The 13,261-nt window shown below is 43.0% G+C and overlaps 1 protein-coding gene across 1 annotated transcript in view; it reads right to left on the reverse strand.

The window, feature by feature from the left end:
- Positions 1-13,261, reverse strand: part of THSD7B (thrombospondin type 1 domain containing 7B) — a 653,838-nt gene that overhangs the window by 272,913 nt on the left and 367,664 nt on the right. Inside the window, exons 9-10 of the mRNA XM_061608903.1 lie at positions 12,651-12,885; positions 7,267-7,382 (exon numbers count right to left, since the gene is read on the reverse strand). Of these exons, the coding sequence (XP_061464887.1) occupies positions 7,267-7,382; positions 12,651-12,885 (351 nt within the window). The remainder of the gene's footprint in view (positions 1-7,266; positions 7,383-12,650; positions 12,886-13,261) is intronic.

Consider the following 13,261-nt stretch of genomic DNA (forward strand, 5'->3'; position numbering starts at 1 on the left):
CCTTCATCAGGGAGGGCCATGATGGCATGATACTTGGGAAAACCACCTTTCAGATGAGACCAACAGTCCGTTTTCCCCAGGTAGCATGCTATCACGTGGGATGTACCAAAGCAGCCCTAGTAGGGAGGGGCTACCTGCTGCCTAAACAGGAGAAGCAACCTGTTGCAGAACACTCCTCCCAGAAAAAAACATGAGAAGAGACATAGTGGTCAATCTTACAGTGCCTGATAAATGAGTCTGGAGTAGACCACACTGCTGCCCTGCAAAGGTCTGCAAGAGGTGCATTAGTAATGCATGAAGCCATGGTAGCTGCAGACTTAGTAGGATGTGTCGTGATACTGACTCGTAGGTCAGGGCAATGCGGTGGATTTGCCACTTTCTTCCCCAGGATGAAAGAATGCAAACAAAGATTCAATTAGCCATATGTCTCAGGTACGGCAAAAGTAGACCTTGAGGGCTCTGCAAACATCTAAAGAATCTAAAGGCTTTTTCAGGCTTCTTCGAGCAGAAGAGTAGCATTAGGACCAAAGATGGAAATACCATGTCCTGGTTACAATTAAACACACAGCCTACTTTGGGTCAGGTGGACGGATCAGGACGTAAAACAACTAAGCCCTTATGAAATATTCAGAGATGGTGGGCCTATGACCGTCTAGTCAAACTGTCAGCCACTAAATAAGGGACCTTGAAAGAGAGCATTTGCAAGGGCACAGTTCTGAAGGGCTCAAATGGGAGTGCTGCAGTGCTTGCAGTGCCTTCTGTAATCTCGGGGATGGAAGACGATGAGCAAATGCAAACGAAGCAGCTCCCTTCAAACCATTTAACAGAGGGTGAGAGCCCATGGGGAAACTCAACGAATTAACAGAAAAACTGGAGAAATAGTAGGACAGTGGCTCTGTAGGATAGGAGACCATGGGAGGCATACCAGCTGACAAATGCAGGCCACGTACTCAGGTAAATTCGATAGTCGACTGCCATCCAGAGACCATAATGGTATCAATAATCTCTTGCGATAGAATTGTGCTGAGCAACTGTGTCCGCTCAGACACCAAGCTGTCAAACTCATCCAGTTGGGATCCGGATGCCAGTTTGTTCCCTGCATGAGAAGATCCTGCTTCATTGGCAGCCTCCAGGGTTAATGGAACCAAATGAACCCGTTCATGTCACAGCTCCCTCAGTGTTCTGCCTAGCAGGGGAACGGAAGGAAATGTGTATAGGAGGCCATCTGGCCAAGGAGTCAGGAGAGTGTCTATGGATTTGGCCTTTGTCTCTAGATACCTTGAGAAAAACCAGGGAAGCTGAGTGTTTTGGCTCAAGGCAAACGGATCTACAGTCAGAGTGCCAAAATGATGTTGGAGAAGGAGAAACGCTGGTGGACGTAGCTTCTACTCACCCAGAATCACTTGTTGCCTGCTGAACCAATCTGCAGTGACCTTCAGAACCCTGTTGCAGAGTTCTGCCCACAAGAACAGCAGATGTCTCTCAGCGCAATAGAATATTAGTGTGGTCTCCACCTGAAGGGTTTGAGCCCTGCTGTCCCCTTGCCGGTTCAAATGCGGTTTCTCGTAGGTATTGTCTTAGCTGGCAGTGGCAAAGAGCCGGATGAACTGCCCTCAACTCCAGCCAGTGTGCCTCAAGTCCAGTTACACAAATTGAACAGTGAAGTAAGCCTTACTAAAGGTAAATGTTTAGGTAAATGTTTTGGTAAATGTAATATGGAATTTTAAACTGTTATAAGTCAACCAGGGGCCTGCTGATGAAGGTCAGAACTTGATTGAACAAGCACTACCTTCCAGGAAAACTGCACCTTAGCACATATATGCCCATGTGAGTACCCTTGAGTCTCGTTATGCAAAATGAAAGAGAAAAATAAGCCTTACCAAAGGCTACATGGAATTTGGAACTATTTTAAGTTGCCCAGGAAACTGCTGTTAAAGAGCAAGACTTAGCTGAGCGACCAGTTATATTTACATTAACTTGCTAAGTAACGTTTATCCAAGAGGATAGCCACAGGACCCTTAGAACCAGGTTAATCTGTTGCCTTTAGAAATTACCTGCTGCTGTTCTGGCTTTGGGAGAATAGGAGCTTTGAGCGGCAGCTCATGAGGCAATCCATGTGCCTTTACTACACTGGGGTCCCCTAGAGGAGCCACCACGTTATTCTACTGTTGCCCCTGGAAACAGCCTGTTGCTGTTCAGGCCTAGGGAATCCGGTTTCTTAGAACTTTTTTTTTAATACGATACTTTTTTACCTTTTTAAAAGATGTATTCAAAGCTTTTTAAAAAAAGTTTTTAACATTTTTTGTTACATGTATTTTAAAGTCTGTTTCTATGATGTTTAAAGGGTTTTTAGTGCTTTTGTTTGCCACCCTGGGTTCCTGCTGGGAGGAAGGGCAGGATATAAATCAAATAATAAATAAATAAATAAATAAATAAATAAACAAACAAACAAATAAATAAATAAATACTGAAGCTACAGTTCTAGTGCCTCCAATAAAAAAGGTCGGGTGTACTTCTCAGCCGAGTACTACGACATATATGTGCCCAAGGTTCTGAACAGAATGGCTAGGTCCTTTTTTTGTTTTTTTGTTTGTTTAATTCATTTTTATTTCCATTTTGCATTAACATGTATTTAGTTACAAAATAATACAAAAAACCTATTAACTCCTCACAGTCACTAGACTATGACCAAGTGGGAACAGAGATACCATAAAATTTTGGAAAATTCCTCAGCAGAGGACTACACCATTTTCCTGCCCAAGGATTCTGAGCAGCCAGCTAGGCTCTTTCCCCAGGGTTCTGACTGCAACAGCTAAGCCCATTCCCTAGTCACTGGGCAGACTAATAAAGAGCTGCCCATTTCTCTCCTCCACAAGCAGCATCAACACCAAACCTTGCTGCTCAGGTCCAATTCCTATGGATGAATACTGGGAAGGCCCAAGTTAGCTGCCTTGCTTACCTTAGGGCCTGAGATGACCAAGGTATCACCCATAGGAAAAACAATGCACAGAAGATGAAGCCCAAATTGCAGCTCAACATTGCTTCCAGTGGAATTGCGGGCCGTGAGATAAATGGAACTGATGGCTGCTTAAATGGCTACTGCTGCATATCACTTTCCTGTGTCTCAATAGCAATATCCATAAAAAGCAGCACAGGATGACCCAGCCATGGTTACACGCACACAGTGGAGAGGAGTGGTACCAGGCGATATATGGATAGATTCCTCATTAATCAACAGGCACACAGGTAGAGGGGTGTGGTTTGAGCTCTAAATGCAGCCGAGGCAAAAATAACCGCACACGGTAGAGGGGAGCGGTTAGAGAAATGCAGTCAAGGGTGATAATAACTGCACACAGTAGAGGGGAGTGGTGTGAGCTCTAAATGCAGCCAAGGACAAATAAAACTCTCAGAGGAGGGCAAAACCAGCAACTGGCAAACTGGTAGTGCAGGAGCAGAAGGCTGGTGAGCAATGGAGGGTGCACTGGAAGGAGCAACAGGGCTCGCAGTCTCTCCTGACCAGTACCAGGGACCTCCAATCAGTCTGTTCCACAGTAATAGTGACCAAGTAAAGGACGCTGCCAGCAAGGTTGGAATAGATGCAGGCAGGCAGCTGAGTGCTTGGCTCTGGCAACAGCCATAGAATGGATATTGGGGTATTGGTGCTTGGAGGCCTTGAACTTGATGCCTGGACCTCATAATGGATTGAGATGTGTGGCAGGAAAATAATGCTGCTCCACATCAGAGAGCTGATCAAGAAAATCCGCAATTGGCTGTGACCCAGCCTAGAATACATGCACACAGTAGAGGGGTGCGGTATCTGAGGGGTGTGATACCTAAAGTCCAACACACTCACTATAGGAAGGGTGAATCCAACACTGAGGCACACGCACATGGTGGAGGGGTGTGGTGATTTGAGGCTAAGGCACACACACACAATAGAGGGTGCGGGCAGCCCCAACTGCAAGTTGAATACCGTCTTTTTTAAAAACAACAACTTATACTCTCCCTTCTTTCATTCTGAAGTGGAGGGACGGCAGGAGACAGACAAGATAAGGGAGCTGAGGAAAAGAGAAATGTTCTAGTCAAGTTTTTGAAAAAACAAAAAATGGCAGGAAAACACAAGCAAAATGGCAGGAAAATGCAAACACAATGGCGGGCTGGAGGAGAAGAACCAACAAAATGGCAGTCAGGCAAAAAGGGGGGGAATGGCCCAAAACTCAAGGGGCCAGGGCCACAGTGCAAGCTCCAAGAGGACCTCCTCTGCCCAGCCAGGCACGCAAAGAGATGCTCGCCACTGCCTTGTCAAAATAGGAAGAGATGCAAGAAAGTGCCATTGCCCTCAGCGAGCTCCAGCCAAAAGACGGGTCCAGCCGCGAGCTCCAGCCTGGAAAAGATCTGGGCTGCAACTCTGAGCCCCATTCTAAAACGGTGCCAGGGAAAGCTCTGGAGCCACAACTGCGAGCCCCGTTCAAAAAGGGTGCCAGCCAGCACCACCGCCCATGTGGCCAGCCAGAACTGCAGCCACAAAATCCAGCCATGAAAAGCAGCAGTGCTGCAGCCACGAGCCCCGTTCGAGAAGGGCGCCAAGCAGTGCCGTCGCCTGCATGGCTGGCCAGAGCTGCAGCCACAAAATCCAGCCAGGAAAAGCACTGGGCCGCAGCCACGAGCCCCGGTAGAGAAGGGCGCCAGCCAGCGCTGCCAACCCTGCAGCCAGCAGGATCTGCAGCTGCGAGCTCCGGCTAGGGAAGGATCCGGGGCTGCAGCCGTGAACCCCATTAAAGGAAAGAGGGAAGGTCAACGGACCTCCAGGGCCGTAGCCACGAGTCCTGTGAGGTAAAAAGGCCAGGTCTGTCAGGTAAACAAGCTGGGTCGACCTGAGGACCAAAAGGGGAGATCTGTGGGGCCGCAGTCATGAGCCCAGCAAGAAAGGTGGAGAGGCCTGAGGAGGTGGGGAGGCTGGAGGCTCTTTGGGGGCCTCAGCAGGTCCCAATGACAGGAAAAATTTACTCCCACAAAAACAAATACTCACCACGCAATCTCCACGTGCAATCCCAAATGCACAGACCTACAAAAACTCACTACGGTATAGTAGAGAAGAGAATTAGACAAGAGAACAGCCTTGGACAAAGGCAAGAATGAACTGGAGTGGACCAGAAGGAGCAGCTGGGGTCTTGACTCCTTTGCATTCTTGCCTTCAGATGCTACGAAGTGCTATAACCCACGTGATAGCCTGCTACCTGGGGAAAACTGCCGATATCATAATGCTGTTATGTAAATCTACGGTGTGGCTACATTTGGAATACTGTGTACAGTTCTGGTTCCCTCGCCTCAAAAAATATATTTTAGAGTTGGGAAAGTTTCAGAAAATGGTCAAGGGGATGCAGCAACTCCCGTGAAGAAAAGTTGCAGCATATGGGTTTTTTTAGTTTAGAGAAAGGGAAAATAGGAGGTGACATGACAGAAGTGTATAAAATTATGCATGACATGGAGAAACTGGATACAGAAAAGGTTTTCTCCCTCTCTCCTAACACTAGATCTCATAGACATCCAATGAAGCTGAAAGTTGGAAGATTCAGGATAGACAAAAGAAAATACTTCTTCACACAGTGCAGAGTTAAGCTACGGAATTTGCTGACGCAAGAGGCAGTGATGGCCACCAAGTTAGATGGCGTTAAAAGAGGATTAGACAAATTCATGGAGGATAAGGCTATCAATGGCTATTAGCCATAATGGCTATGCTCTGCCTTCATAGCTGGAGGCAGCATGTTTCTGAATACCAGTTGCTGGAGGCCACAGGAGAAAAAAAAATAGCAATTAATGTGAGAACTTGAAGTAGAAGCAAAAAGAATCTGGGAAAACCCAAGTTCAGATGATGTGCCAGTAGCAGAGTGCTCTTGCTCTCAGGTCCTGCTTGCGGGCTTCCTACAGGCATCTGGTTGGTCACTGTATGAACAGGATGCTGGACTGGATGGGCCACTGGCCTGATCCAGCAGGCTCTTCTCATGTTCTTATGTTATGAAATAAATGGAATTATGATAATCAACTTAAATTTATTTATTTCATTGGGTCAACTCTAATATGACTTAGTTGGATGCAACCCTAAGTATTGATTTTTGCTCTGCTTTCGGTACTCACTGAAAAATACATTTCCTGTGATAGTCTTCCTGTAAAATCTCAAGGGGGATGGGAATCTGGCATGACCATGGATTGATTTGATGCTTGATACACTACAACATTTCTATAATGCTTTGCTGCTACTATCACCGCAACCACCCAGCACTGAGCTTCTGAGAAAACCACTGGACATTTGGGAAATCGTCTACCATCCAATGATTTAATTCAGTATATAGCTCTGTACTTTATGAGATGGGCAAAAGGCCTGCATGTCTTATCAAGTCAGAACAAACAATAAATAGCCTTGTGGTACGAAAATGAGTTAGTATTATAAAAGGTCTTCAAATAAAATTTTACAGCTTTTCCAGAATTGTGCTCCATAACATGAACATAATACCGCAGTCCATGCTAAAGAGTGAAATGTGACAGTAGCTATGCTGGATTTGGATTGAGCTGTACACGAATTCATGCTAGCTGTAAACATGTGATGCAACTGGAAAAGTGAGCTGTTTTCAGTCCAGCTCTGTCCATCTTGTGTGCTTCCCCCTTTTGTGTTGTATCCTTTGCATTGTGCATTTCAGGGAAAGCCTCAGGTGGCATCAATACAAATAGCAGCTTCAGAGAGGCACTTTACCACATTAGGGAGAGAGAGAGAGAGAGAGAGAGAGAGAGAGAGAGAGAGTTGCTCCTCCATCAGGGAGGCAATTTACCATCAGAAAGACAGAGAGTGATAGTTCAAGGATGCTCTGCTTCTCAGCGGCTGCTATTTACATAATAAAATTTCAGCATATTAATTGGTCCCACAAAACATCATGTCTAGTTCAGCTCTAAATTGAGAATCTGTAGTCAAGCCGTGCTCTTAACAAATTTTGTGAAATGTTTTGTAGATTGCAAATACGGAAGAACTAATGATGAAAATGTAGTATTAACAGCTTAGAGGCTGGGTTGAGGCCTTCCAACACAGCTACTCCAAAAGCTGTTTCATAGGATGGTGCCTGATTCATAGTATCACTCAAGACGTGATTCTACATGAAAAGAAAAGTTCATCACTTTATTGTCTGTGCTGCTAGGATATAATGGGATTGCTGGAGAAGAAACAGAGTTTGTTTTAACCAGATCTTATTTATATTAAGAGTATAAAAAACAGCTTACCATGTTTGCAGGAAGTAGGGCAGCGTGTCCATTCACTGAAAGGGGTCACCACACAATCATTTTTGCACGGGAGCAAACATGGGCGGACTGTTTCTGGTTTGATGGAGTCTGGGCACCTATGAACACAATTTTATTTAGGAAAAAAAATTCTGCTATTCAATCAAATGGAGATCCCTGTTAAGTAACTTCACATTTGGACTGCAATGCTATGCATACTTACCTGATAGTAAGTCCCACTGAAAATAATAGGATTTACTTCTGAAGAGACATGCAGAGGTTCACACTGTTAATTTAATTAATTTTAAAATAATAATACAGAGGAACAAGACAAAAACAGCTGGAAAACAAAACAAAACAAACTCTGTAGAAAGAAACTGAAGCTTGTTTGCTCATCTGTGTAATGCTTGGTGGTTTGCTGAATAAACCATGATTAGAGCAAACCATTACTTAACTTGGTGTGCCACTGTATCTTAAAGGTGTCATAACCCATAATCAAAATCTGTTTACCATCAAGTAATTTCATAGTTTATGACAGTGGTCAGGAACTTCTGTCCTGTGGTTCTAATTATGCCCACTGAGTCTCCCCATTTGGCCCATGAGGCTGTTTTGGCCAAGCCAAGCTCACCTGCCATCATAAATGATGTCAGATATGGAGGAGCTAAAGATGTGGCTGGGCCAAAAGGGGGGTTGCAGGCACTGTCAATCAACAGCATCAGCAAAGCCCCTTGTGTAATGCTTTGCAAATGTCAACAAACAGCTGATAGTCAAGGCTTCTGTGTTCAGTGCTATACAAGCTCCAAGGATCAGCTGAATGTTGGACTTCCATGCACAGTGCAATCAAGCTCCAAGATTCACCTGACCATTGGGGCTTCAGAGTGCAGTGTAAGGCACCTTGTAAGCCCTGATGGTCAGCTGATAATTGGGACTTCCATGCATTGGCAAAAACAGATCACCTGATGTCATTGTGATGTCATGTGGGTGGTCCTGCCCACCTGTCAAACTTGGCAATGGGGTGGAAAAGACAAGGATCCAGCCTGCCCACCAGATCCAGTTCCCTATCCTGGTTTATGACATGCTGTTGAAACATAGCTACAACACATAATTCTTCTAAAAATATTCATCTTGCATCTCTAATTATCCCTGAATTCATTTCTACTTTTTTTGCCCCAGGTACTGCCATAAAATCCATAAAACAGCCATCTCTTGCAGTCTCTTTTATACAGAGAAGCTTCCACTAGCAGCTCATTTTTGGGGCCTATTCCTCCCATTCTCACATCTTGCCCTAATCTCTATTGCCTAATAATCCCTGACTGTGGGCAAAGAAAGCTTTTGTCCTCCGGGATCTCCAATATAAAATATGAATAAATTTTATATGCCAGCAATCCCTAATTTGAGTTACGAGAGGGAGGTAAAAGGGACAGTTCTGCATGATGTGAAAGATCAGCTGTTCTAACTGGGATAGTAAAAAAAAAAGGAGGGAATTAGCTTTTCAAAGTCTTGATTTCCATGTAGCCAGATTGTTGGAGAAACACCCACAAATGAAATATAGCATCCAAACCAATCAGTACCTTAACCACTGACAGTTTTTAAAGTATAGTAGGAGCTAAACATAAGTCATATATCACAGTTCCTTTAGTTGCTCTTGTGTAACATTTAATAACCTCAAACAAAAAGTTTTTTTAAATTAATCCAAGTGAAACAGTGAAACACATTGTTTTAATAAGTGTGTATAGATGAATTCTCAGTGTATAATGTTCTCAGATGAATTCTCAGTGTATAATGCATTTTTGTTCCCATTATCTCTTTGAAATTCATTTCTAGTAACTGTTCATTTTTCTATCCACTTGGAGGTCTGTAAAATGGAAAATGAATTTAGCTCCCACTTCCTTCAAAGTAATAGGAAGGAAAATCCTCATTTCATAAATTCAGCAAAATGTAAATTGAATATTTATGCAGATACATAAATCTTCTTGAAGTTACCCTGCGGTTAAACACTTGCCATACCTTTTAGAGAAGCCCTGGAAGCTTAAAATTTCATAAATAGTCAAATGGAATATAATAAGCAGGTCTAGTCACAAACAATTTTTCTGCTCATTATTGTGATTAAATTCAGAAATCTATACTTAGACACCATGAGACTCAAGCAACAAAAGCTTGGTATGACTTGAGGAGGATCAAGCACATAGAGTTTACTGATGGTTCAAGAGCTAAAAGATTTATCCTGGAAAAATGTACATCTTCAGCATACTAGAGTTAAAGAATCTGATTTTTGTCTGTCAATTCTCTTTACATTTTCTGTTATATGATCTCCCCATCAGATCTGTGATCTTTGTACATACTGTATGTATTGCACTAGGGTAATTCCACCATGGCTTAACACTCCAAAGTGTTCCTTTCTGACATGATGTGCCAAACTGCAAACACTGCTGAGAGAAGCTGCTTCAGCCAGCCCAGCAGGAGACACCCAAATTGACTGAGATATTGAACTGCACTGGAGGAGCTCCAACGAAGGCAAGTATTTAGTATCTCACGGGAACAGCAAGCTACTGAATAAAAGGAATCTGTTTGGTTTTGTTCTTTCAGTGCTGCTGTGGAGATGTATAGCAACCCAGACAAGAAGATACAGGTTCTGAAGAAGCAATCTAGGTGTTTTGCACAGGTAGAGGGAAGGGACAGAATTCAAAATTATGAATATTTCAAGTGATGGGGGGGAACATTGCTAGAGCAGAAGAGTGCTAATGGTGGTTAACCAGGATGGGAAACCTGTAGCCCTCCAGATTTTGTTGGACTCCAGTTCTCATAATCCTTGATCACAGACCATACTGGCTGGGGCTGATAGGAGTTGGAATCCAACAACATCTGGTGGGTCACAGATTCTCATCCTTGTAATAGCTTAGACAACATGGAAACTGTACAACAGAAGGTGTTGGAATGGAAACTGGACAACAGGGGGTTTGAATGGGAACTGGGCAAATAGAGGGTGTTTGATCATGTACTTGAGACATTCACAGGGCCACCAAACCTTGGATTTTGAGATATCTCTACTACATTCATTCTTCCCTTGTGCGCACGCATGCACACACACGCATGCACAAACATACTTCACAGCTAACTGTGATCATACAGGCCTGCACTATCAGCTATGAATCTGCAATGATCTGCTAGTACTATTCATAAAACCAGATCATGGTGTAACCAGACTAAACCATTTTTTCCACTGAGGCCATAACAGGTGAAAGTAAAAAAACGCAGTGTTTGCAGCCACTTTGCACTACTCTTCGTTACAGTACAAGTTTGTATTCCTTTAGGACTTTCTCTTTCTGATCACACACTTTCAAGACCTACCTGAATACTTTGTGGCAGGGATAGTCAATGTGGGGCCCTCTAACTCCCATCAGGTCTAACCAACATGGCCAATAATCAGGGATGATGCAAGTTGTAGTCCAGCAATATCTGGAGTGCACCACATTGGCTATATTGATTTAGGGTATCACTTAACTTCATTATCCCCTTCGTTAGACTTCTATATAAGGGCTTAGGAACAAATACACTGCTTTATGTAGTGTATGACACAACAAATGGCAAAAAACTAATGCTAAACATCTTATCAATGGATGTTAGATGTTCCTTTCCTCACTCAATCAATCTAATTAATCTGAAGAATTTTAATTAATTTTGCTGGAGTCAACTCTGCTCATTTTTAGCTGGGTTGTCTGAGAGATACAATAAGAATTAAACTAGATTGTAATTCTCTAGATTCATTAACAGTGCAAAAGGTATTAGCAATGCCTTGATTTTTTTTATATATATATATATATAATAAATATATATATGGGGAAGCAACTGTGCTTCTGACTTCTATGAGCGACTAAGGCAGAAGGTTAGGTTAAAGATAGGGATAAAAACATTGTTTATAATCCCTTAAAAAAAGAAATTAGATAACTTTGAGATAAATCGACACCACAGTTTATATTTTGTACATACCTTTATTTACTAAGGAGTCAACATATTATGCTAAATGATTCTCCCATATTTTTTGTGAAGTATTTTCCTGGGATAATTCTGCTCAGAAGATGAGTACAATCTAGACAAGTACATATGTGCACACATCCTAAAGCTCAGCAGAATAGTTTTGTTTTGTTTTTTTAAAAAAAACCTCTCAGCAGCTGACTCCAGGGAATCCATCAAACAAATACAGTTTGGGGTTCTGGTTCAAGGACAACTCAGTGAATAAATAGTCTTGGCATAGTGTGAGTAATGCCTCCTTTTAGCATTTCTCCCACCAGAACACAAATTGCTTTTTAAATAATAAAACAAGAAAGCAACTATGGAAGTATGGATCTGGGCTCCTTGGAACAGCCTGTAATTTCTGGTAGTTATATTATCTATGTGTTTCTCTCAGTAGAAAGGCATTTGAATTTCCCTCAATTTTAGAAAAAAAAATGCTAGAGAACAGATTCTATCATATCAGCAGCCTCTTTAGGTGGAGGAGATGGCGAGGAATGAGAGGGGAATTCACAAGTTTGGAAAACCTTACCCCGACTGGCTCAACCCAGGAAGGAAATGGTGAAGAAGAAGCGTTGCCCTGAGAAGCAACAAGAGTCCCTCACATTACTCAACACTGCATTACACCACTTGATAAGGCAACAATTCCCTTTTGCCTTTTCGAGAAGAACAAGGCTGTAAACACACTAGTTACCAGAGCAAAGCATTTCCATTAGCCACATCTAGAGGGGGAACATGTTGATCTGCAGATCAATGGCAAAATCTCTTTGAAGCTGAATTTTTTTAACAAACACATTCAAGCTGCTCCCACCTGGTTTTACAGTGAAAAAGGGCAGGGTTTGACTAGCATTGTGTGCCCTCATTTTCCAAAGTGAGAGGTGGAGATGCACTGGAATTGACAGAACAATTAGTGTGTTTCCAGCCCAAGCTACTGTCATGCCCAAGCATAGGATTCCTTTTTCTCACTGTGGGCAAGGCAAGGCAAGGCACAGCATGACAGTTCTACAAATCCTCCAAGCCCATCCACCTGTAGTGTACACCTTCAGAACACTACTGTACACATGTCCTGGCCATTATGTGAACAGAATGCTGGACTAGATATGCCTTTGGTCTGATCCAGCAGGGCTCTCTTTATGTTCCTATCTTACAAGTGTGACAAACCTTTGGCCCTCCAGATGTTGCTGAACTACAACTCCCATCATCCCTGCCCGTTGGTCATCCTTGCTGGGGCTGATGGTTGTTGTAGTTCAGCAACAATGACATTCTTAGGACTGCGGGGAATTGAAACATAAGCTTATTTATCAGTTTACATTGAAAGAAGACAAACCAAAGACTATGGTCATGGTTTATCTGCAATGTTATGCATTTCTGAACAATACCTTTTGGCTGGGACCTGGCCGGAATTATTCTTTATACAGAAGACCTTCCTAGTCTGCATGCCCACTCCACAGGTAGCCTCACCGTTCCAGTTAATGGTAGCATTCAAAGCTGTTATCAAGATGTTTTCTGAACAGGGGCTCCATGTCGATGTTTCCCAGTAGACCTGGTTGCAAGAGTGCTCATTACATAAGCGATATTCTTCTAGTGCATGGCTAGGAGGACATGATTTTCCACCTGCATGAGATAAAATCAACAGTGTGTAGCAACGGCTGAAAAAATGAAAGAATTATGTGCTCTTTCAAAAACCACTGGCTACACTCCTGCAGAAAATGGCCTTGCAAAAACAGTCTTGCACAATACTGTGTTCAGTCACACACAAAAAAGAGAATATTTCCAATTTATCATACTAGCTTCAGGGTCCTATTCTAATAAAGCATCACTCAAACAAAATAAAAGACATTTTTATTCACTCTGGAAGCCTATGCATTGACTTTAGCTGCAGAGACACAAGGCAGTGACTTCAGAGTTCCGTGTGCAGAAAACACAGCCAAAACTGGCTGCCCAACACAGTTCCATCATACAGTGGCTGACAAAGAACACTGAGGTAGCA

This window comes from Rhineura floridana, chromosome 2, assembly GCF_030035675.1.
Source record: "Rhineura floridana isolate rRhiFlo1 chromosome 2, rRhiFlo1.hap2, whole genome shotgun sequence".
In the NCBI taxonomy this organism is placed as follows: Eukaryota; Metazoa; Chordata; class Lepidosauria; order Squamata; family Rhineuridae; genus Rhineura; species Rhineura floridana.